Source organism: Spermophilus citellus, assembly GCF_964194105.1.
Source record: "Spermophilus citellus genome assembly, chromosome: 17".
In the NCBI taxonomy this organism is placed as follows: domain Eukaryota; kingdom Metazoa; phylum Chordata; class Mammalia; order Rodentia; family Sciuridae; genus Spermophilus; species Spermophilus citellus.
Genome location: NC_138199.1, coordinates 5,447,544 through 5,473,901, shown reverse-complemented (window position 1 = coordinate 5,473,901; position 26,358 = coordinate 5,447,544). Strand labels below are relative to the sequence as shown.

Sequence of the window (26,358 nt, the reverse complement as noted above, 5' to 3'; positions counted from 1 at the left end):
TGCCAGGAACCAGGGACAAAGATCAAACATTTAACTTTTATCATAACATATTACCTCACATAAATGGAATCCTACAGTATTTTTCCTTTCATGACTGGTTTATGTCATTTAGCATAATGTCCTCAAAGATTATGGGTGTTATCAGTGGATCAGATTAGTAGCTTCCTAATTATAAACTTAAAGAAAACAATATAGGAAATCATATTTTGATAATACTAAAATAGTTCTTTTGGCTTTGTGGCAGAAGGAGAAAAAGCCATGTTTACATGTAAGACAAAGCACAAAGGCATGAAAGTAATGTGTGTGTTTTGGGATCACACTTATTAGGGTAAAAACTATGGAAGTCTGTAGGTAACAGATGCTAAAAAAAAAAATAGATCTCTTAGGCTTCCTGTGGCTTATTATTCATGAATTTTTTTAACACAGATTGTGTTGGAGCTGTTTAGTATTAGAACAGCTTGTGTTCTTTCCTTAATGAAGTGGGAGAAAGAAAAATAAATAAGAAAAACATAATTGCAAATTGTGGTTAAGTGCTAGGTATTCCATATAAGAAGGCCATGTAAGAAGCAAAATGAGGAGGATTCACCATTTTACTGGATGTCTCTCTGAAGAAAGAACAGTCCATTTTTTTCCTGAAAAGAATTGATACATTAACAAATTGGTTGTGAGATGGAAGGAAATTGATTAGTCAAGGGTAACTTCTGGGTTTCTGACTGAGGCTCCATTTCTGAGATGGAGAATGAAGAAGAAGAAGCATTCAGCTTCTATCATCAGAAAGAACTTTTCTGAAGGGAAACAAAGCTAAACCCAAATGTGTCCTTTGCTTTTTTAAGTTATCAGCATTTCAGTCTGTTATGTCTCTCCCTGACAAATATGACTCCTTAAATTGACCACAGTTAAACTATTAAATGTCACTAATAGATGGCAGTAATACTTTTAATATAAGAGTTCTAGGAAATGGAAAGTTCATTTTGAATATAAGTTCTGAGCTACTTTGAGATATTCAAGTGGACTCAAAGGCTGGGAGTAAGCTCAGAGTTGGGAAGTTCTATATATGAATGTGAAACTTGGAAGAAGTGTCTTAGAAATAGAAAAATTCATTCTTTCTTTTCTTTTTCTTTTTCTTTATTTTTTTTTTTTTAATTCATACTGGGAATTGACCTAAAGGGCACTTTACCACTGAGCTACATCCCCAGTCCTTTTTATTTTTTAGTTTAAGACACGATCTTGCTTTGCTGAGGGTCTTGTTAAGCTGCTGAGGCTGACCTCAAACTTGTGATCCTCCTACCTTAGCCTCTCAGGTCACCGGGATTACAGGTGTGGCCACTTTACTCACTCTAAAATGAATACTAATATAGAAAATTTCTGAGTCATTACCATATGGATGACATTTAAATCCACAGGTATGAATGTGTTGCTTGGTGAGAGACATAAAGACAAGGGATGGGCCCCAGAGCAAGGCCACAGGACATCACAAGTTAGAATCAGAGTGATGTGCTTTGATTTATGATGCTGATTTATCACAGCTTTTATGATTTATATTGTGTTCAGTTCCAAAAGTAAGTATCATTTTAAACATTCTTGATGACTACTTCAATTGGTTATATGACAGAAATAAGCATTACTTGTAACAGGTGGTCATTGCTACTACATTGGTCATTGGCATATTTAAGCTTGGTTTTGTTTTTTTTTTCTTGTAGGTTTCTTGCACCCCTTGTAATATACCACTTGGAACCCCTGTGAGTGGCTATGCTCTCTACCAGCGACACATCAAGGCAATGCATGAATCAGCACTCCTGGAGGAACAGCGGCAGAGGCAAGAACAAATAGATTTGGAATGTAGAAGTTCTACAAGTCCATGTGGCACTTCCAAGAGTCCAAATAGAGAATGGGAAGGTAGGTAGATAGAGCTATCATCAGAAAGAACTTTTATGAAGGGAAACAAAGCTAAACCCAAATGTATTCTTTGCTTTTTAAGTTACCAGCATTTCAGTCTGTATGTCTGTCCCTGACAAATATGATTCTTTAAATTGACCACAATTAAACTATTAAGTGTTACTAACAGATGGCAGTAATACTTTTAACAGATTTCTAGTTAATGTGAATTTTCAGATTTCATTGTGCTGAAGGACTTTATAAATGCCATATTATATGTTCTGTTCATCTGAATTTTCAGAGTAAACTAAAACTCTTCTCCTATCCTAGAAGCAAATTATCTACCACAGTATAATATTCTAATTCTCTTGACATGATGGAGACAATTTTGTGTAGAGGATAGTGCCAATCAGACCCTGCTGGCTCAGTCCTCACCGTGCATTAGCCCACTGGGTGATCTTGGACAAGTCACTTAAATCTTTCTTAGCTTTAGCTTTCTCATTTTTAGAGTGAAAATAATAAAGTATATCTATCTTACTGGGGCTTTAAAGTTAGGAAAGAATGAGCATTTAGTATTGTTATGATATATGGCTCTGCATTATTTTATGTGTGATATAGTATATACTAACTGGCATATTCGTACATATACAGTATAATAGCTACTGTGGAGGTACCTGTGATTATTGTTATGTCACTGTTAGTTCTAGTGATAGATTTGAATTGGTGCTTGTTGTTTTATTTGAGGAATAATATATTTTTAATAAAGGAGTAGTAGTTTCTAAATTTTAGTAAATTATTCTAATGTGATTAGAATTGCCATATGTATTCTGGTTGATAGTGAATTTATGGACATTTATATGTTACAGTATGCTTAAATATATGAATACTAAAATCATCTGTGAATGATTCAGAAGATTCTTATACATATATATAAGAACAGACAGATTTGGGATGCCCACACGCTTTTCAAGAGCAACTTAACATAAAATCGAAACTATGTAACTTGAACTATTCTGTTGACTCCCTGCTCCTTACCTAGATCCTACATGAGTGATTAGTTATATAGCCTGTTGGGTAGAATTTTAAATGTAAACTTGTTAGTGTTTTAAGTGTAAATCTTGTCTTAGTAAAAAAATGTGAACTAGTGTGATTATATCCACCAAGGCATATAGCATAGTACTAAGTGAATATTTCTTGAATGGATATAGAAACATTGATAACTTTTAGGTGTTTATACATTGCATTTAGAGAATCCTTAATTCCTGTTCTGTAACTGACACTACAGGTAGTAATTACATGTTGAAAGAATAAATTAAATGAATGACATAATGGAGATATCTTTGTCATGTTACACTATAGGGCATTTAGCAGAGGTGTTTTTGTCTTTTGAGCATCCCAATTATGAGGAAATCTGTAGAGAATGATAAATTATGGAGTAATTTAAAAGTCTATTGATCTGTTATAAATTTTTCAGAGTAGTAGAAAAATGGCACTCAAATATTATCACTTGTTGATCTCGTGCCAAAGTAATCAGTAATATCTGGGTAATTCTATTTATGGATACCATATAATTATTTTATAACCTAAACATCTTTTCTTGGTCTGCTTTATAGAATGAATTGTGTTGAGAAGCTGGAATGATTGAACCAGGCTAGAGCCCACAATTTTGAGATTCCAGACTATGAATTGCATTTCTTTGTGGTCAAGACATGTTAATCATCTATATTGTTTAGATCTCAGTGCTTTCCTAATTGTGATAATAAATCCTTATTTGAAATCAGGTACAGAGCTTAACACTTAATAGCAAAATTCGAGAGACCTTTCCAGTGAGTGGGAACTATCAGGATACCCACTATTAAAACTTAACATAATGTAGTGATCTTAAAAAAACAAAATATAATTATACTTTAGATTTATATGACATTAAGAATTTTTCTTTATGGTTCAAGATGACTCTGCAAAGTGGGACAGTTGATTTCTTTATATCCAAAGGTTGAATTTTGTTTGGGCAGATCCACCTAGTAATAACATTTGATGTCTCTCCTTGAAGTTAAAACAATCCTGTGGGTCAATGTATGGGATAATCTTCCAAATAACATTTACATGTTTGTAGTTCAGTTGCTTGTGTGTAGGATGCTTGACACAAATAATTTATATGCAACGACATAGAGTAGTTTACAGAATGTTAAAAATAGCAAGAATGTGTATCTATGTATAAAATGTCATTAAATACTGATATAATTCACCTGAATTAAGCACTGTCTTAATTCAGTGCTTTATACTTTTATGGTCTCATTTAGAAACAATCAGACAGCATTTGTCCACCTTTTTTATTGTATTAATGGTTTCTTAATGTGAATAATACAAGCAATGATTATAGATACACCCTTTTTAAATTGCATAAAGCTTTCCTCATCTTTGGAAAAGCTTTAAAAAATATGTTTGCAGTAACATTTGTAGAAGTTTACCCCCTGCCTTACCAATAAATTGGAAGCTTTTCTTTTACAATGAAGAAACTCAAAACTCCTGCATGTACAGGTAGAGTTAGAATAGAAATTCTAATGCAAGTTTTAACAAAATTCTATCCAATCAAGATAGAATTCATGTTCCTTTGTAGCCAGATATAGTGTATTTTGCGTTTATTTTGTTTTGTTTTTCTAGCTCTGGGTACGTGCTGATTTAAATAGCTGTGATTAGAATCACCTAAATCTCTACCACTAAATAATAATAATAATAGTATGGGGGGGGCTGTTCTACATAATTATAGACTTACGGGTAATGGTAAAACAATTAGGAGTTGAATTTTTTAATATGCTTCCTGTTAAATTCTCTAGGAAAGAAGTGATTTTTCTTTTGAAATTGATTTCATAAATCCACTTAGTATTAGAGCATTCAGTAATTTGTTACATTAATATATCAATGATTTCGAAAGAGTACCATCATCTTGATGGATGTCCCTCAGGTACCTGAAATCCAGTCCTTCCATGAAACTCACTGTATTATGGTTTAGAACTTAAGAGTCTGGGGGCTGGGGATGTGGTTCAAGTGGTAGCGCACTTGCCTGGCATGCGTGAGCCACTGGGTTTGATCCTCAGCACCACATAAAAGTAAAATAAAGATATTATGTCCACCTAAAACTAAAAAATGAATAATAAAAAAAGAACTTAGAGTCTAGAATTATATTCCTTTTAAAAAATTTCTGATAGTGCAACCTTGATTGGGCAATTAGATATGATTCTTCTGAGTTTTGGTTTTCTCATCTGCAAAATTGTGTCAATAATCTCATTGGTCTGGAGGGCTAAACGAGATAATTTATGGAAAGTAGTGTGTCCGGGACTTGTTATTAGTTTATATTATTATAATTGTTTCTGATTTAAAAAATTTTTAGTAAACAAAGGAACATTTTATGCCTTTTGTGGTCAAGACATGTTAATCATCTATATTATTGTGATAATAAATCCTTATTTGAAATCAGGTACAGAGCTTAACACTTAATAGCAAAATTCGAGAGACCTTTCCAGTGGGTGGGAACTACTAGGATACCCACTATTAACTTAACATAGGATAGTAAGGAAAGCACAAGGTGGGTATTTGGCCGGAGAAGACAAATTGTTATTTACACATAAGATGTTCTAACTCAAAAGTATAAAAGAATCTATTGAAAAGTTATTAGAACTAAAAGGAAAGTTTATTTTGAAAAGTTGTCATACAGGAATAATAATAAAAATACTTTACCCCATCACCAAAAAGTAAGAATAATAAAGTAGCTATACAAACTATAATGTACCAATAAAAAAATGTGGGAGAAAAAAAGAAAAAAGTTGTTATACAAAAACCCACCTTTCCTATCTGCATTATTTAGTTATATGTATTTACATACCCATATGTATGAAAAGAGATGATTTTCCTAGCAACAGAATATGAAATACCCAGGAATAATTTTTAACAAATGAACAAACCTATATGATAAAAGCTGGATTCCTCAATTAGAAAATTCATTATTATAAATACCCATATTTATTTATAAATTAAATACAAGTGGAATGAAATTTCCAAAGACATTTCATTTGAGAAGGAAGTACTTGAATTGATTTTAAATCGAAAGTTATCTGGAAGGAAAAATAGATAAGACTAAGAAATTAAAAGAGTAATAAAATGAATGGGAATTTGTTCTGGCAAACATTGACATGCCACAAATCTAAGTGATTAGGGTTACAGATGATTTTTACTTTGTGTTTTCCTGATTTTCAAAAATTATTGTAGTATATCAATTTCATTTTTAAAAAGGATATATATATATATAGCATATACATTTTAAAGTCTTAATATGACTGCACTTTTGGCTTTCCCTTTAATGTTTAAAGTTTTTAATACTTTTGGTGAAGATAACTTACTTGTTATTTTCGTTAGTAATATTGTAGTTATGATCAAAGTTTTATAAGCTTGTAAAGGACTTTTGGATTAGCTTTATTATATCTTTAAAAGACTTTTTCCATTTCTTAAATGTGCATCTCTGAATATTAACCCATCAGCATCAGCAAGCTAATTATGAGTTGAAATCCTCAGAGAGCTGACCTCTCAATCAGGCCAGTTTTGAAGTCACAGAATCACTTGATAATGTGATATTTGCCTATTGTGATTTTATTGCATGTACAAACACTGAATTCTTCTTAAGAGGAAAGAGAAATTCTTTATCCTTGAAAAGGAAAAGTTGTAATTGTATTTTTGAGGATTTTGTTAGGTCATAGTTATGTTGAATACATAGAAGATTTAGATTTATAGTAGTTCTTAACCATTTCTGTGGGTGGATCTTCCCCTCAGGAGCTTTAGACCTTGTTATTAGCATATGGATGGATCTGCCCCTGGATGGTGTGGGCTTGGTCCTTTTACACTCAGTATTTTAATTTGGGGTTCTTCCCTTATTTTGATAACTTTAACTTTCATAGGAAAATCAGTCGCCTATATGCCTTATGCTGAGGTCAAACGTGCTCTAGAACAGGAAGCACAGATGCACAGTACCGCAGCAAGGTCAGCCTCACCGTGTAGGCTCTCTCCAAGAGAAGTCAGTAAAGCCGCTCCACGGCCCGATATGAGTACAGCCCGCTATAGTGTCCCGCCAGGTAAATATTGCCCCTCTGTACAGTGGCTGCTGGCCATCTACCCACAAATGTTCCTGTGGGTGGTTTAATCTCATAAATTAACTGATTTTCCAGAACATGTCCTTGCTGTCTCAAAATGACTTTGTTTCTATGCATTCCATTATCAGTTGTATTCAGTTCAGATTCACTGGGCCACTGGGAAATTTGTGTTTACACATTTATACTGTGACATTGAATAGCTTTTCTTTTAAGAGTACATGTACTTGTAAAAATCTTGAGACTTTTTTAACCCCAGAAATTCAATTATGCTGTGAGAGCCAGAATCAGTAAATATTTCTCAGATTATGCCAGATACACAGAAGATATGAAACAGGTTGTCAGCCAGTCAGCACACTCTACAAAGCAGGGCAGGGACAGCACCTGTTCTCAGAAGCTCCCTTTTTCTCACCTCCATTGTGAGGACCAGAAAGTGATAGATAAAAAGTTATTGAAGATTTAGGTTTGCCTCTGCTGAACAGAAGTAGTTGCATTGAACATCAGTGTGAAAGCTCTGGTTTGAAAGGGAATTGAATATTTCATCCTCACAAATACCACTGGAGATTTGAATATGTATACGAGCTTAAATGACAGAAATTTTTAAAATGTAAATGTTCATCCTTGGCCTCATTTCATATTTATAATTTAATTTGTGACTTAAAAATTTAGAAATGACTTAAGATAGCTAGCTTATGGCAAACTAAGAAATTTGACTATTTTAAATCATTTTTTTTCTTTTTAAAAGTTCTTCAACCTGCTCCACATCAAGTGATAACTAATCTCCCTGAAGGGGGTCGACTTCCAACAACTCGACCAACCAGGCCACCACCACCTCTTATCCCATCATCCAAAACCACAATGGCTTCAGAAAAACCATCTTTTATAATGGGAGGCTCTATCTCACAGGTAAAATGCTTTTTCTTTATGGCAAATTTCCTCTTGAATATTGCTTTGGTAAAACTTTTTCTTCCTCCTTACACTAATTTATGAGCATACGTTTAAATGATAAGCTGTCTGAAAGTGAAACTTGCAGAGACAGGAACTAGAAAATGCAAAATTTAATATACTCCATGCTACATGTAGGAACTTTGAATGAGCTATGTACCCAGATTGAGTGGCCATGGCCTACCACCTGGTTTAATTTACCAAAGGCACAAAATTATTTATTGTAATGTAAGCTAAAATGGAATTCATTTACCAAAGGCACATAATTATTTATTGTAATGCAAATTAAAATGGAATTCATTTCATAAAGTAGAATATTTACTGACTAGTTATTTTGAAGAAAGAGAGTGTCTGTATGTTAAGCTCTCAGTGGCCTACTTTCTGTTCTTCAGCCACACCCTTCTTGCCTATTTATCTATCAAGCAAAGCCACTGATTAGGTCACAACTCTCATTTCACCTCTGAACATTCCTACATTATCTCACATATGAGCTTTCAGGATACATCTTGTACCCAAACACTAACAATCTCTCTCTCGCTCTCTTTTTTTTTTTTTTTTTTTTACTGGTACATTGCCTTTTCTTTTTTTTTTTAAATTGAAATATGATTTAATTGAACTTGATGGGTAGATCAAATATGACTTCTGTGAACAACCAGTAGCTATATCCCTGTCAGATAATTGAACATTTCCATCACTAAATTTCTCATGTTCCTTCCTAGGCATCCCTTCTCCGACCTGAGGCAACTTTCTGTTCTTTCTGTTGTTGCCTTTTGAAAGATTTCATATGAATGGGATGATATGATACATATCATGATGATATGATACACTTTTTTGTGTCTGTTTTTCTAACTCAGCATAATGGTTTTAGGGATTCATCCAGGTTTTTGTGTTATCAATAGTCTTCTTATTGCTAAATAATACAATGAACAAAGAATAGATATAATTTGTGTTAAAACAGTGCAGTTGTCAAGGATACTTTATAATATTGCCTTGTAATGCTCTGCAGCCACGTGCACACAAAAAATATCCCAGAGTGGGGTCTGACTGGACTTGCCAGCACAAGGCATGTTTCTGTTAACAGAAACTTGCACGATTTCTAATTTGGGACTCCTATGAATAAAGCTGCCATGAACATTTCTTGTACTAGATTCTTTGTGAACTTGTTTTCGTTTAATCTGAAAGTGAAATTGCTGGGTGTATATATGTTTAGGTTTGTAATTTTTCAGAGTGGTCCTACAAGTTTTATACTCCCCCTATCAATGTGTAAGACCAAGACTTCCATTATTCCATTTCTTCTTGTTAGTCTTTTTTATTTTTACTTTAGATCTACTTAACTGGTGTGTGTAATATTGTGGTTGTATTTTGCATTTCCCTGACAACAAATATTGAACACTTTTTTGTATGTTCATTGAACATTTGTACTACTGGCTGTGACTTTTTAGTTGGGTATTCCTAATCCTAATCAAGTGCTCCAAAATCTGAAACTCTTTGAGCACCAACATAATGCCACAAGTGGAAAATTTTACACCCAATGGCATGTGATAGATAACAGTCAAAATGCAGTTGTACTAAAACTGCTATATAAAACTGTCTTTAGGCTGTTATTATAAGGTGTATATGAAATAAATGAATTTCATGCTTACAATAAGATATCATCTACAATGTGTTTTATTGGATATATACAAATATTCCAAAATCTGTTAAAAAAAAAAATCCCAAATCTGAAACACTTCTGGTCCCAAAGATTTTGGAAAAGGGATACTCAATCCATATTTAAGTCTGATCATTCATTTTTTTAAAGAATTTTTTTTCACAAGACCTTTATTTTATTTATTTTTATCTGGTGCTGAGGATCAAACCCAGTATCTCACACATGCTAGGCAAACGCTCTAAAACTGAGCTACAGCCCCAGCCCAATTGTCCATTTTTATTGGATCTTTTTGGTGTTGGATTTTAGAAGTTCTTTATATGTTTCAAGTTCTTTGTTAGATATGCCTATTACAAATATTTTTCTATTTGTGATTTGCTGATTTTGTTATTGGAATGTTTTGATAAGCAGAAATTTTAGTTTTTTATTTGTTTGGGGTTTTTTATTGTTGTTGTTGTTGTTGTTTGGAACTAGGGATTCGACCCACAGGCACTTTAGCACTGAGATACATCCCTAGCCCTTTTTATTTTTTATTTTGAGAACGGGCATTCAGTGAGTTGCTTGTGATCCTCCTGCCTCAGCCTCCTGAGTTGCTGGAATTAAGTTGCTGGAATTACATAGTGTACCACTATGCCCAGCCATGTTTTAGTTTTTGATGTAGTCAATATAAAAATATTTTCTCCTATGAGTAATTATATTTTGCCTGCTCTGGGGTTGTGAAATATTCTTCTGTTTTCTTATGTAAGCTTTATAATTTTGGCTTTTATATTCAGGCTTAGGATTCATCTCAATTGAATTTTTACGTACATTTTGATGTAGTCATCTACATTCATTTTTTCATTTGGCTCTCCAGTTCCAATACATTTGTTGAAAAGTATTTTTTTCCTTCATTTGTTTGATTTAGTGCCTTCATTAAGACCCATTTGATGACTGTAAGTTTGGAACTATTTGTAGACTCTCAATTCTATTTGTCCATCTTAGTACCATAGACTTATTGTAGATTTATAATATATAATAGCATTATGTCTAAAAAACCCAGTATGCATACTTTAATTAAAAAGAACTTTATTACTAAAAATGAGAAGAATATTCTGAGCTGTGGGGAAAATGGCACTGATAGACTTGCCCAACTCAGGATTCCCACAAACCTTCAATTTGTTAAAAAAAAAAAAAAAAAAAAATTATCTGTGAAGCACAATAAAGAAGCACAACACAATGAGGTATGCCTACGTATAGACATGGAATTGATTTTTTAATATATCTTGGCTTTGCCCACATGTGGTCTTCACTTAATGCTTCTCATGGGGTTGTTTTATTTTGGTAGATTTCTTAGGATTTTCTATATATGCATGTAATTTGCAAATATGGTTTTAATTCTTTTTAATTTTTATCCCTTTTTCTTGTTGCACTGGCTAGAAGTTTTAGTGCAGTATTGAATAGAAGTTGTGAATGTGAACATGAGTTTCCTGTTGCTGATTTTAGGAGGAAGTCATTCACTGTTTTAAGATTAGATATTATGTTAATTATAGGCATATCATTAATGCCTTTCATCAGATTGTTTCCTGAAAGCCCCCTACCCTAAGTTCCACTTTTCAATTCCAGAACTTCAGTTTTGTTCTTTATAATGATTTCTTTCTCTACTTGCTGATATCATGTATTTGGTTAGACATTATTCCTTTGAATTCTTTAGATATAGCTCCCGTTAGTTCTTTGCTCAGGGGCAGTTTCTATTCGTTGCTTTATTTCATGTGTATGGCTTACACTTTGTTATTGTTGTTTTGCATGTCTTATAATTTGGGGTCAAAATGGGATATTTATATAATATGATAACTCTGAAAATCAGATACCTCTGTCCTCTAGGGCCTGTTGTTGTTTTAGTTTCTTTTTGCTGGTATTGTTGATTTGCTTAGTGACCCCATTTTGTAAAGTCTCTGCTATTTATCACAGACTAAATAGTGTCACAGGCCACTGAAATCACTGCTTGGTTACTTAGCTTAATGGCCTACTACTGATTGAACAAAGATCTCCTTAAATACCTAAAACCAATAACTTTCTCAGTGTTTTCTGAGAGGCTGTGTGTTGGGGCATGCCCTCAGCACTCAGCCAGCCAATTGACAGGTCTGCTCTCTCTCTTTTTTTTTTTTTTTTTTTTTGGTACTAGGGATTGAACCCACAGGCATTTTGCCACTGAGCCACATACCCAGCCTTTTTTTATTTTTTATTTTGAGACAGGGTTTCACTGCTAAGTTGCTGAGGTTGGCCTTGAATTTGTAATCCTCCTAATCCTCCTATCTCAGCCTCCTGTGTAACTGGGATTCCAGGAGTGTGCCACTGTGCCCGACTTCTCCAAAGCACATTTAAGAGGGGCAGTTGTTAATAAAAATTGTTTACATTGTGATTGCACTGTTGCAGTGCTTTATTTTTTCAATTTATTAATAGTAAATATTATCTACATTTAATTTACGGTAATGCCAGAAGACACTTCCTTTAAGAGTTTTTTAAATTTAAGCAATCTCTGCTGAAAATTTTCTTGCTTTATGAATACTGTTCTTAATTTTGAGTTTACACAGCGTACGTTTTTATGAAAAGACAATGTTTAGTCTTTTAAAATTATTTTTTAGGGCACGCCTGGCACTTACATGACTTCTCATAATCAGGCTTCCTATACTCAAGAAACGGCTAAGCCCTCTGTGGGGTCTATCTCTCTTGGACTTCCAAGGCAGCAGGAATCCACCAAATCAGGTCAGTGAGTTAATACAGTCATAATGTACTGTCTGCTTTTGTAGTGTCACAGTCAGTAATTCAGCACTTGATTACTACGTGTTTCTTCTGTCCACAGCTACTTTGCCCTATATCAAGCAGGAAGAATTTTCTCCCCGGAGCCAAAATTCACAGCCTGAGGGTTTATTGGTCAGGGCCCAACATGAAGGCGTGGTCAGAGGTAAGAGCAATTTGACAGAGTCATTTAATTGATTAAAGTAATTCATTAGGGGGCTGGAGTTGTGGCTCAGCGGTAGAGCGCTCACCTAGCATGCGGAGGCCCTGGGTTCGAACCTCAACACCATATAAAAATAAATAAACAAAATAAACATGTACAACTAAAATAAAAAATATTTTTTAAAAATTCATTAGTATAGTTTAATAATGAATTTTCAAAGTATTTCTTTTAAATCTAAGTTTTGATTTCTTTCCATGTAAAAATTATTTTAAAACTTTGAAGTTTGGCTGAGGGTGTTATGGCTCAGTGATAGAGCACTTGCCTGGCATGTGAAGACTGTGGGTTTAAAACCCAGTACCACAAAAAAGAAAAAAAAAAGCGCAAAACAAAATGTTGAAGTTTCATGTCACAAAAGTCCTTTTTTAAAAATAATTACAATATTAATTTAGAAGAATATTTCAGTAAAATAAAAGTTTTTGTTTGCTGTTTTTCTTCCCTTCTTATTTTATCAGTAGGGGCTATTTTGTCGGGGTGTTATTTGTACGATTATTAATCTATTGGGACGGGAATGAAAGATGTAATGGTTAATGATTTGGTTTTATTCAGGTACCACAGGAGCTATCCAAGAAGGAAGTATAACTCGAGGAACTCCAACCAGCAAAATTTCAGTGGAGAGTATCCCTTCTCTACGTGGCTCTATCACTCAGGTTATTATCATCATCTCTAATATACTAAACAGTAACTTAGAAAAAAGAGCTATTCCATCAATGTAGTTCTGTAGTTCGCTTGTTCTTTGTTCTGAGTCATGGAATAGTATCTCAGTGATAATAAACCCCAGGTCTATAAACTGTCTGAAGAAAGACATTAATCTTTTTTAATTACGAAGTATATTATCTGTCCTATGATTCATTTGAAAAGGTTACTTATTTGCAAATTGGCAGGAGAAACATGCAGTAACTGATGAAGTTCTCTCTGTTTTCTTGGAAAAGCTTTAACTGTGTGTTTGGCTTGAATACAAATTGAGAAGAAAATTATTATACATTATTTGCTTGATTTTGCCCCTTATGAAACGATAGGTCTACAATCTCAGTGTGTAAGCTGCTTTGTTAGAATCAAATGCTAAGCAAGGAAATGTGTATGGCTTTGAAAAAACATCAAAGGTTAAATATCTTCTCCCAATTTTGAGCTAAATAAATTGCCAATTTCAATGAATAAAAAGGTATTTATTTTCTCAGATTAATTTTAACTTGAAATATAGAATTCTTTAATTATATAGATATGAAAAAGGAAAAATTCTGTTTGGGGAAATTGTTACAAGCATGTACTGTGCTTTTACACATTGTCATAGGTTTGGGTTTTTTTAAATATATTTTTAATTCTAGATGGACACAATACCTTTATTTTATTTGTTTATTTTTATATGGTGCCGGGAATTGAACCCAGGGCCTCGCACTTGCTAGGCAAGCACTATACCCCTGAGCCACAATCCTGGCCCCATTGATGTAGTTTTTGCATATTATCACATATTTTCCTCTTCCTTGTGTTATGCTGTTCCTTAGGGTAGTGATTCTCAAAGTGTGGTTCCCAAACCAGTAATATCAGTATTGCCTGTGAAGTTGCTAAACATGAATTCTAAGGCCTCACCCCTGATTTACTGAAATCAACCTTTGGGGGTAGAACCCAGCAACTGGTGTTTTCCAGAGCCCTCTACCAGTTCTGCTTAATTAGTAAGACCTCTACCAGGTCTTACTAATTAAGTATGGTCTGTGCACCAGAGCATCATAAGTTGGGACTTGCTAGAATAATGCAGAAATGTAGCCTTTACCTCCAAATCTATGAATCAGAATCTTCATTTCCTAAGTGATTCCTCTCTGAGACATGGTTTATAAAGTATGTGATATATAGTGACCTAAAAAGTTACATATTAACTTAGAGGGTTGCGTAAAAACTCTTCAAATCTTTTTCCATATTTGGCCAAAGTATATAGACAGAAGGAAAATAAATGAGCCTAAATGTATTTCTCTTCATATTTTTTACTTGTCGTTTTAATATCCAAAGTTTGGGTAGGAAGATAGTAAGAACAAGGTCAGCTGAGGATAAGTTTTATCTGTTTATTTTTAAATCTACCTGTTCATTCGACAGGTGCTTCTGAAGCGGGAATTAAGGATTTCCAGATGTTTACTACTGAGCTCATTTCATGATGAGATTAGTTCAATGTATTGTAGTCATCACTCTTCTTGTATGCAAATAGTTTCAGATTATTCTCAGTGGAGTTTTATGGGTCCTCTGAGTATATTGGGAACTCTGCATATGTGAATGGGCCTCTACTTTCATTTCAGCTCAAGTAGCTTGCTTTTGAAAAGAGTTCTATATATTTAGTTCCATGAAAAATTTTCCCTCCAAGGAAGGGCTTGCTGCTTAAAAGAATGGTAAAAAGAATCACAACCACTGGCAATATAGAAGATTATTGCCAGGCACATTGGCACACACCTATAATCCCTGTAACTCAGGAAGCTAAGGATTGCAAGTTCAAGAACAACCTCAGTAACTTAGCAAGACCCTGATTCAAAACAAAAAATAAAAAGGGCTGGAGAGTACCAAGAAAACAACAACAACAACAAAAAAAAAAGGCTACCAATCATGGAGAAAATTCATTACCACAAAACAAAGGCATTTAGGCATCTGTGTTTTCTTCCTCTTCTCTTATTGAAGACAAAGGCCTAATAGAAGATAGTTTGATACCTGAAAGTTCTTTTTTCCTCTTAATATGAAAATTGTGGCACTTTAAAATTTGATTTATCAAGTCTTATTTTCAAAAATTTTATTACATTTGCATGATTTTAGGCCTTCAGACCAACTTTCAAGAATAAGTCCCTTAATGGAGGTTTGACTTCAAGGTGGGGAAGAAAGCTGATTTGCCTAACACACGTATCATTATAAGAGGTTTTGTGACAGGGTTTAAGAATGAAGGAACAGAACTTCTTTGTTGATAAAGTTTAACGTCTGTTTTCATATACATGTGCTTTCTTTGATGATATGGATTGATTTGACTTTCAATGTGGTAGTTTAAATTTTCTGAGCATCTTACTCTGTGATTGAGTGACTCTTCTGGTGCTTACGTTTGATTTGATTTGATGACAGGGGACCCCAGCTCTGTCCCAGGCTGGCATACCAACTGAGACTTTGGTGAAGGGGTCCATTTCTCGGATTCCCATTGAAGAGAGCAGTCCTGAGAAAGGCAGAGAAGAAGCTGCATCCAAAGGCCATGTTATTTATGAAGGCAAAAGTGGACACATTTTATCATATGATAGTAAGTATGGTATGTGTACATAAAAGCCAATCTTGTAAGGCATGACTAAAAACAGGCTCTGGTTTTCTCACATTCTTTCTGTGGGAAGTTCGTTTACCTTTCCCAAACCCATGTTTTCTCTTGATGAAATGGTTTAATAATAATTCCTTTCTCATGAAAAGTTGTTGAAAAATCAATGGGATGGTCAGTGAAAAGTGGGAGCCTATAGGAAGTATCCCATAAGTGGTAGCTAACATCATCTGTGACTGGTCATCTTATGAAAAGAACCTTTATTTAAATTAAATAGAATCACTTTTATTTCATTGGGATTCATATTTTTTGAGTTAAGAATTAGGAAGTAGGTAGCCTAATAATCATGGAAAGACTATTAAATCTAGATTCTCTTTAGCAAAACCATTTTACTTTCTATCTGTGGAAACATTTTATTCAGACTCATTTATCTATTTTTAGACAGTCTTACTAAGTTACCCAAGAAGGGCTCAAATTCATGATCTTCCCACTTTAGTCTCCAAAATAGCTGGTATTACAGGGTTGTGTGTGTGTGTGTGTGTGTGTGTGTGTGTGTGTGTGTGTGTTTACTGGGGATTGAACTTGGGGTGCTCTACCATTGAGCTCCAATCCTAGCCCTTTAAAAAAAATTAATTTTTTTTTTTGAGATAAGGTCTCATTAAGTTGCCCCAGCTGGACTGAACTTGTGATTCCCCCTGCCTCTGCCTTCCAAGTAGCTAGTATTACAGGAGTGCCATTGTACCCTGCAGATGCATTCTTAAGTTATATTTTCCCCATTGTATTCTATGAGAATGACTCAGATGTGACATAAATATTAGCCAAAGGACTGAGATTAGTTTTCATTTGCAACAAGCTATCTTTGTGACTTTGTAGTAGTCATTAGTTTCACTTTATCTTTCTCTTCAAATAAATAGAAGTTTGTACATAGTACTTGATTCCACATTATATATGATAGCTTTCTTATTCCTTTCCTCCTTATTTAAACATGTGTGATATGTATTTGTTAACATTTTGTTTCTGGGGGGATGAGTTTAATATACATTTCCAAAGCCAGAAATCTGGCCATCTTTCTTGTCTGCTTCTTTTCTTTCCACATCCAACAATTCATTAAGTCATTACTGTTCTCTTTCCTAAAATCTCTGAAATATTACTGTATATTCCTCCCTGCCACTGTGGTCCAGTGGCTGCCTAACTTATCTCCCTGCCTTCAGTCTTACCCATATTCAAAGCTATGTATCATATTATTTCCGGCTTGACTCTGTGGTCTTAAAGATAACTGCAAGCACCTTTCCTTGGCTTTATCACCCTTCCTTGGTCAGCTTTGAGCTTATCACTGCCAATTGAATCTTTCCTATATTTCCCCTTAGCCTTCCCATAATTACTCCCTGATACTCATCCTCCTAACTCTGCTGTTCACAGTGGCCATACACTGAGCTAAAGTTCTTGTTTTGAGGTCTTTGTGCTCATCATCCTCTCTGCCTATACCACTTTTTCCTCCTCTGCCTTTGTTAAACAGCTCTTATTGATCCTTCAGTTTTCACATTATTTTTTCTAGGCATCCTTACCTGAATCTGGGGATGTCAGGTTTCCTTCCCAGCATTCTAATAGCATTGTACTTCATTCATAATACTTACCACTGGATGGTGAGGGCCTATTAATTTATCTGTACCCACCACTTTTAAATTTCATGAGGAAAAAAACTTAATTTCTTAACCTTATATGTAAACAGTAGGCATTCAATAAATGTATGAATGTTATCTACACATAAATATATTCTAGGGCTGGGGATGTGGCTCAAGCGGTAGCGCGCTCGCCTGGCATGCGTGCGGCCCAGGTTCGATCCTCAGCACCACATACAAACAAAGATGTTGTGTCCGCCGAAAACTAAAAAATAAATATTAAAATTCTCTCCGTCTCTCCCTTTCTCACTCTCTCTTAAAAATATATATATATATATTCTAGACTAGGACAAGTTTTTGTAAGATTGTGAAAATAAAATATTATTTTCTATACATTGTGGGCCTTGAGCTGTCTGAATAATTCTTGTTTGTGCATTCTACAGATATTAAGAATGCCAGAGAAGGGACCAGGAGTCCAAGAACAGCACACGAAGTCAGTTTAAAAAGAAGCTATGACTCAGTGGAAGGGAATATAAAACAAGGGATGTCAATGAGGGAGTCTCCTGTATCGGCACCATTAGAGGGTAAAATGTTTTTAGAACATTATTTAGATACATTTAATTTTGTATATTGTATGCATGTTGAATCAAGTTCAATCTCTGATTTCTACCTGAAATTTATAATATAACTTAAATTTCATATTATTACATCAACGAACAAAATATATGGAACTTGAGAGCAGAAGGAGGTAAAACTGAATATAATTAATTATAACAGTACCTGTTAGAATGTTCATGTTTGAATTGTTCATATCATTTGTAAATTACCTCGTATTTGAATTTAAGAATGTAAAATTTATTATTAGATTTTTTTTAAGTGAGGTAAATAAAGTGATGATAGATAACAGCAAAGACATGAATTTGAATCCTAGTTTTACCCTTTCCTGATGGATTTCTCTGGGCATATTTCTTCCCCTTGAAATTAAGGGATTATACCCACCATTGCCCAATGATTAGAGACAGGTGTCTGAACTCTTGCTGAAGATATGATGTTCAGTAAATTATCACTTTGGTTTTGTTTTGTTATTGACTTACCTTTAAATCATAACCTGTTCCCAATGAATTTTAATGTAGGTAAAATACTAAAAGCAGGATAAATTATTTCTAAAAGAGGAATTTTTTCTATTAAAACAACTATGACAACTCAATTATCCTTACTTAAGGTAAATGTGTATGGTTTATTTCAATCTTTAATTCATACTTATTGATAGTATAATGTGAAATTTGTTAGGAGGTTATTTACAACTCTTTCATTTAGATTTGCATATTTAATGTTTTTCTTCTATTTTTATAACAATTATATTTGATGTTTTTCCTTTTTCTCAGGTGTATTTCAATGTTAAGCAATAATTTCCAATCCCATATGTGCTTTGCTCTTGATAAAGAAGCATTAGGATTTTATATTTCACTTTGAAGTGTCTTTATTTCTTTTTTGACTTATACTGAGGTACCTGTGGCCATTTTGTAAATTTTGGAAGATGTGTGCAGAGATCTGTGTGATGTCATATTGGATATTTCTGATTTGTTTTTCCATGGTATTCTTTTGGATAGTTCACAAATTTTAAATGATGCCTCTTTCTCCATAAAACTTTTATCAAAAATACATACTCTAAGGACAGTACTAAGTGTAGGTGAATAGACATATATTCATTATGTTTAATAAATGAATTTCTTTCTTGTTTTGAAAGGACTAATATGCCGAGCATTACCCAGGGGGAGTCCTCATTCTGACCTCAAAGAAAGAACTGTGCTGTCTGGCTCTATAATGCAGGGTAAACTTTTTGCTCATTTTGCTTTTTATTTATAACTGGCAATGAAGTTTGACATAAGTTTGCAGAGCATGAAACCTGTTTTTCAAGATATTTTCCCTCTTGAAATATTGTTTTGATTATAACTTTTCTGTCATTCTTCTCTGCACTACGTAGTCTATCAGAAAATGATTGTTGCCAAATATGACTATGATGACTAATGTATTATTATATTTTGAACAACCCTTAAAATAATGATTGGTAAATACTTATTTGAGAATCTACTGTAAACAGAAAACTGATTTAAATTTTGGCAAAATATGCATATTAGAATTTATCTTTTGGTGTGGGGAGTACCAGAGTTTGAACTCAGGGGCACTAAGCCACATCTCCAGCACACTCCAGACATAGGATCTCACAGAGTTGCTTTGGAACTTGTGATCCTACTGCCTCAGCCTCCCAAGCTGCTGGGATTTAGAATTTATCATTATAACCATTTTTAAGTGTACGATTCATGGCATTGTTTGTGCAACCATTGACATTATTTCAGTGTTTGTTTCTTAAATTCTTTTCAAGGCACACCAAGGGCAACAACTGAAAGCTTTGAAGATGGCCTTAAGTATCCCAAACAGATTAAAAGGGAAAGTCCTCCCATACGAGCATTTGAGGGTGCCATTACCAAAGGAAAACCATATGATGGCATCACCACCATCAAAGAAATGGGGCGTTCCATTCATGAGATTCCACGGCAAGATATTCTAACTCAGGAAAGCCGAAAAACTCCAGAAGTGGTCCAGAGCACAAGGCCAATAATTGAGGGTTCCATCTCCCAGGTAATTAGGTTTCTCTTTTTTTGTCAGCAGTTTTACGTCAGAACGATAATTATAAAACATTTGTAAAATTGTGACTTAATACTTATAAACAGTTGTTATGATGTCAGGTTTCTTAGAAGTAAATGTGGAAATTTTAATTATTCTTTGTTATCAGTTTTTGTTTGATCCATAGCATGGAGTGAGTAATGTGGGAAAGTGTGCAGTCAGGGTCAGTGGGTTGTGATCGAGCATCAACACAGACAATAAAGGTCATCATAGAAAATTGTAACTGCCATGGGTCAGACCTAGACCTGAGGTGGAACAATATGTAGACAACTTGCTACCTTTAATATTTGTTTCTTTGTGTTGTAGGGCACACCAATAAAGTTTGACAGCAACTCAGGTCAATCTGCCATCAAACACAATGTCAAATCCTTAATAACGGGGCCTAGCAAACTACCCCGTGGATTGCCTGCACTGGAAATCGTACCAGAAAATATAAAAGTGGTGGAAAGGGGAAAATATGAAGATGTGAAAGCAGGTGAGCCAGTGCGTTCCCGGCACACGTCGGTGGTGAGCTCCGGCCCCTCCGTTCTCAGGTCCACACTTCATGAAGCTCCAAAAGCACAGCTGAGCCCGGGAATTTACGATGACTCCAGTGCTCGGAGGACCCCTGTGAGTTATCAGAACACCATGTCCAGAGGCTCGCCTATGATGAACAGAACTTCTGAAGGTATATTATTTTTGTTGCCTTGTCTGATCATTTTTACTGTAGTTTTTCACTTCTGGCAAATAGAAACTATCGAACTATTAGCTTCAGATTATCCCAAGATCCATAGATTACGCTTGATACTAGGGCTATGGAAGGCTACTAATTTGAAAACAGGCTTTATTAGGTGAAGCACCTAATATTTAGAAGTAAATATGGAAATTTTTGAAGCTTTGAAGGTGGCCTTCAAGTACAGGGTATAATAAAATCCAGAAATGCCCTAGAGTAGGTAATTTTTTGAATAGATTTTCTGTCCATTGAGTAAGGTTTTCTGAAAGTCAGTTTTAGCAGTTGTTTTCCCAGTTGCAATGTGGTATTATGTTAGTTAAAAGTTTGGTCTCCATAGCAAGATTGCTTAGACTTTAAATCAAATTTCTTACTTACAAACTTACACAAGTTACTTAACTTGTCTGTGTCTTAATTTCCTCATCTCTAAACTGGTAGCGTACTACCAAGACCTGGGTTTTTCTGATGATAAAATAGGTAATACATTTAAAGAACTTAGATTAGTGCCCAGTATATATGAACAACTGAATAAATTTTAGCTATTCTTGTTATCATAACCCCATGCTGCTGGCGGCTACATCACTAGATAAGAAGTGTTGATTTATTACTAGATGGTGTCTGAAACAGCCTGAGACTCTGAAGAATGCATCCACATATCTTAAAATTTATTGTAATTCATACTTATTGGGCTCACAGGAATGGTACTGGCGTGGACAGTAGGTATAAATATGAAGAGTGAGGGGAAGGAGGAAAAATAAGGGAGGCAGGAGGGAAGTGCCTAGTTATGGATAGGGGAACAAAATCAAACCTTTGGCTCTAGTTTGGAAGGAGAATTGCCCTGCAGAGAGAAAAGGCACCCCACAGTTGAGCAATTTGGGACTTAGAAGGGGGGATGATAAACCAGTGTTATTTCTTGGTTTTGACATGTAGATTTGTTTGACATGTAGATTTGTTTGATTTATAGTGGCATAATTTTCGTAATTAGAAGGTGGTGATGTTGTGAGACATTGTGTATTTAATGCCACTGAATTATATCATTTAAAATGGCTAGAATGGCACATTTTATGTTACATATATTTTACTGCAAGGTGATGGCTGCAAAGTGCTTGCGTATCGTTGGCATTACTGAAACAATCTCACCACTCTGAATAACATCATTTAGACAAGGAAAAGCTGGAATAGGTAGGAAAATGGATGGATGTTGGTGAGATAATGAAAAACTCACTGTGGAAGAGCAGAGCAAGGAAAAAATGTAACTTACAATTGACAGGTAATCAGGAAGTTGGGTTACACAGGCAGAGAGAAGAAATTGAAGCCAGATGTAGGAGTCATACCTACAAGCAAGGCCAGCTGGGGCAACTTAGCAAGATCCTGTTTCAAAATAAACTTTATATAATATAAAGAGCTGGGGGTATAGCTTTCTGATAGAGTGCTTGCTTAACATGAAGCCCTGAGTTCAACCCCCAGTATGGCGAAAGAAAGAAAGGAAAAAAAAAAAGAAAGAAAGAAATTGAGATTTGCTATACGTGGGTATGTGGGTCCAGAATAATTTGGAATATTAATCTCATTCAGGAAAAAAATCATTCAAAATAGAATTTTGATAATCTTAAGGTGTTATAGTAATGGTGCTATTGCTCTCAAAGGAGCAATCTTTTCCAAATCTCAAGGCTTCTTCTAGTTCTTTTTTTTTTTTTTTTTTGAGAGAGAGAGAGAGAATTTTAATATTTTATTTTTTAGTTATCGGCGGGCACAACATCTTTGTATGTAGTGCTGAGGATCGAACCTGGGCCGCACGCATTCCAGGCGAGCACACTACCGCTTGAGCCACATCCCCAGCCCCCTGCTTCTAGTTCTTGACACTTGAATATTTTGCAAGAATGAATATTTAAATCTTTAAGGAGAAAGAGCTCAAAAATATATGAATATTGTCTTAAGAGATGGATAAATAACCATACTTTGCAAATTTTCTTAAGGCTTTGTGGCATTGGCCCCTTTTTTCCAGTTACGATCTCTTCTAGCAAGTCTGCCAATCACGAAAGGAAGTCAACACTGACCCCTACCCAAAGGGAAAGTATACCAGCTAAGTCTCCAGTACCTGGGGTAGATCCTGTTGTGAGCCACAGCCCATTTGACCCTCATCACCGGAGCAGCGCCGCAGGGGAAGTTTATCGGAGCCACCTTTCCACACACCTGGATCCAGCCATGCCTTTTCACAGGGCTCTGGATCCTGGTAAGCATGACACATAGTGAAGTGACAGTTATAGCAAAGAAATAACTTTTTTTTTTAAAAGGAATTAGACCACCTACAGTCTTTTTTTTTTTTTTTTTTTTAAGAGAGAGTGAGAGTGGGGAGAGAGAGAATTTTTAATATTTATTTTTTAGTTCTCGGGGGACACAACATCTTTGTTGGTATGTGGTGCTGAGGATCGAACCCGGGCCGCACGCACACCAGGCGAGTGCGCTACCGCTTGAGCCACATCCCCAGCCCCCAAGAAATAACTTTTTAAGCTTCCTATTATAGTACAATAGGCAGATAATTATACATTTCATTTTTGCCAGCTGAACATCCCATGTTATCAACACCAAATCAAGAAATAAAATTTTGGGCATAGGTTATGTCTCTGGTGAGTGCTTGCCTATCACATGTAAGCAGTGGGTTTGATCTGAAGCACTTAAAAAAAAAATAAAGTTATTGTGTCTGTCTATACTGGAAATATTTTAAAAGAAGAAAGAAAATATTGCCATCGTCCTTTAGAGAACTAAAAATAATAGGTATCTGAAAAACTTTATTTGATGGCAGTTGGTGAAGCTGATTGGAAAAGTGAGTTAGTGTGAAGAAATACTTTATAATGACAGACATACCTTAAGTATGTTAATTACAACATAAGTAGACATTCATTTACCAGTGTGTTGATCTGAAGCCTAAGGCCTTAGATTATCAATTAAACCTAGCCTTTTTAACATATCCAGGTTCGGCTTCTTTTTTTTTTTTTTTTTAAGTGAAGGTAAAATTTTAAAGACAGTTTCAAGTAATTCAAATACAGAATCATTCTAGATATTTTTCCCAGTTCTTTCAGTTTTTATATCCCACACTTGATTAAGTTTCTTTATTGAGTCTTTCCATAGCAGCCAACTTACTTTTCAGAGAAACAGTTCTTTTCACCGATTTTCAGATCATTTCATTACATAATTTAATAATACGTGTAGCTAGAAGAAACTTATGAGTGCATATCACTGATGTTGGTAGACATGGTTCGGGTGGGTACAAAGATGGTTCTGGTAGGAGCAGAAGTATGCATGTTACTAGTGTGTGTACTGGGCCTATGGCAGCACATTTCATGCAGCTGAAGGAGAGGAGCTGTCACACTACAGCTGGGGACAGAGTTCTATAAGAGTCACATTTTATAGAAGCAGAGAACTTGTAGGAAATATTTTCGCTGAAAGCTGTGTCAGTATCATCAAATTATCTGACACTTGAGAACATTAAGTTTCAGAGGAGTTCAAGCCTAGTACAGAGAGTCTCTAACTATAGTTTGTGTCATTTACATTTTTTGACTTTGCTGTGGTGAGAAAGTAATAGGCAGTGAGTAGAAATCATACTTCACAGTGTGAATGTGAATCTTTTCCGGGTAAGCAATATTTAGTATGAACCTCTCTCATGAGCGGCAGCTCCCAGTCAGGAAGCCACCAGTACTGAATGATGTACTGTCTTGCTATGATGTTCAGGAGGTTAGGTATATAAATGTATTTGCAGTTTATGATATTTCCAACTTTACAATGGGTTTATTGGGAATATAACTACATAGTAAGTTGAGGAACACCTGTACTGGGAAAACACTATCCCAGACTGAAATGGGACAGTAAGTTGACAGACTTACCTGACTTGGATTTCTGGATGAAGGAGAAGCAAATATTGCAGAAAATATATTGGTGGCTTTTCTAGGGAGGACATCTACATTTTGTTCTAAGACAAAATTTACATAATTTCTGTTGAGTGTCTATCATAGTCCTTTGTTTTGTAGCAATTTTCTCTGCTTTTCATTTCATCCTAACCTGGATTATTATAAGTATTTTGAGGATAGAGACCTTTTCTTTTCTTTTTTTTTTTTTTTTAACCATACCACTCAGTCCTTTCACAATCTTTTGTCATGCTCTAAGTGAAGGATTGCCAGATTGTAGTAAGCCAAATCATGCTGCCACCTTTTTCTGTAAATAAAGTTTTATTAGAACACAACCATAACCATTCATTTGTTTTGTCTGTAGCTGCTTCTATGCTATTGTGACAGAGTTAAGTAGTTTTGTCTTAGACCTACAAAACTCTGTGACGTTTATCATCTGTCCCTTTATAGAAAAAGTTTGATAATCTGTGCTTCAAACATGCACAAATTAAATGCTTGTAGACTAATTGTTTTTACTTCTAAAAAAAGTAAATTTGCTATGTCACAAAGTGTTTCCATATATTTTTTCATTTGTGTATATTAATTTTATTTTCAAACTGGGGACGTGGCTCAATGGTGGAGCACTTCCCTAGCATATTTGAGGCCCTTGGTTCAATTCCCAGCACTGAAAAAGAAGAAAAGAAATCAACAAAAATTTTATTTTCAAACATAGCTCTTAGAGACTTCCAGTGAAAACATATTAGAGTTATGTGTCAAATATTGAAAGTGAAACTATTTGAGAAACTATTTGAGAAACTTTCCCATTACACCTCAGACATTAGAATGCATTAAAATTTGTTGTTGATATATCAAGGTCTAAAATGAATCCACCTTAATTCCTATATCAAGTGATAATTGCCTGTGCTCTAACTCAGCAAATGATTTTTATTTCCTCACTCTTTCTGTGGGTGATGTTTGGCAAATGAATTTCACCCAGGACAAAACTTAATGCCTTTCTCTTATTCTTCTCTCAGCAGCTGCTGCTTACCTGTTTCAGAGACAGCTTTCACCAACTCCAGGCTACCCAAGTCAGTATCAGCTTTATGCAATGGAAAACACAAGGCAGACAATCCTAAATGATTACATTACCTCACAGCAGATGCAAGTGAACTTGCGCCCAGATGTAGCCAGAGGACTCTCCCCAAGAGAGCAACCACTGGGTCTCCCATACCCAGCCACAAGAGGCATGTGTCTTTTTAGTTTAGATTTCATAGAATTTATTTTAATCAGTAATTAATAAACACTTGTTGAATGAATGATGGAAAGAAAGAAATGAAGGCTATATCCTTTTATATTTTAAGGGCTATAGACTAGCCCTTAAAAGTGAACATAGTAATGTATCAAGATGAGGTGTTTTGGTGAAAACTGAAATAACCAAAATCATTGTGCTAGGTGTTTGGAATCCACGTTTTACTAGTTTGCTGTCACTTTTTAATTTGAATATCCCTTAAGATTATTGTTGTATAGTATTTAATATCCTTCTCTAGATTTAAAGAAGATTAAAAGGTAATGATGATCCTAAAACCTTTTTATTTATGCTAGATACA

At 34.8% G+C, this 26,358-nt stretch overlaps 1 protein-coding gene across 31 annotated transcripts in view; it reads left to right on the top strand.

Annotated features, from left to right (window-relative positions):
- Nucleotides 1–26,358, top strand: part of NCOR1 (nuclear receptor corepressor 1) — a gene marked incomplete at its 3' end in the record, with an annotated part of 155,741 nt that overhangs the window by 105,995 nt on the left and 23,388 nt on the right. For 13 of the 31 annotated variants that reach the window (XM_081270140.1, XM_081270139.1, XM_081270131.1 and 10 more), the window contains 13 exons: nt 1,701–1,896; nt 6,822–6,995; nt 7,756–7,916; nt 12,225–12,345; nt 12,443–12,544; nt 13,148–13,248; nt 15,683–15,860; nt 17,923–18,063; nt 19,227–19,310; nt 19,863–20,119; nt 20,471–20,831; nt 22,876–23,103; nt 25,786–25,995. In XM_081270140.1, coding sequence (XP_081126266.1) covers nt 1,701–1,896; nt 6,822–6,995; nt 7,756–7,916; nt 12,225–12,345; nt 12,443–12,544; nt 13,148–13,248; nt 15,683–15,860; nt 17,923–18,063; nt 19,227–19,310; nt 19,863–20,119; nt 20,471–20,831; nt 22,876–23,103; nt 25,786–25,995 — 2,314 coding nt within the window. The remainder of the gene's footprint in view (nt 1–1,700; nt 1,897–6,821; nt 6,996–7,755; nt 7,917–12,224; nt 12,346–12,442; nt 12,545–13,147; nt 13,249–15,682; nt 15,861–17,922; nt 18,064–19,226; nt 19,311–19,862; nt 20,120–20,470; nt 20,832–22,875; nt 23,104–25,785; nt 25,996–26,358) is intronic. The other 18 variants (XM_081270126.1, XM_081270128.1, XM_081270134.1 and 15 more) reach the window with 6 other exon arrangements.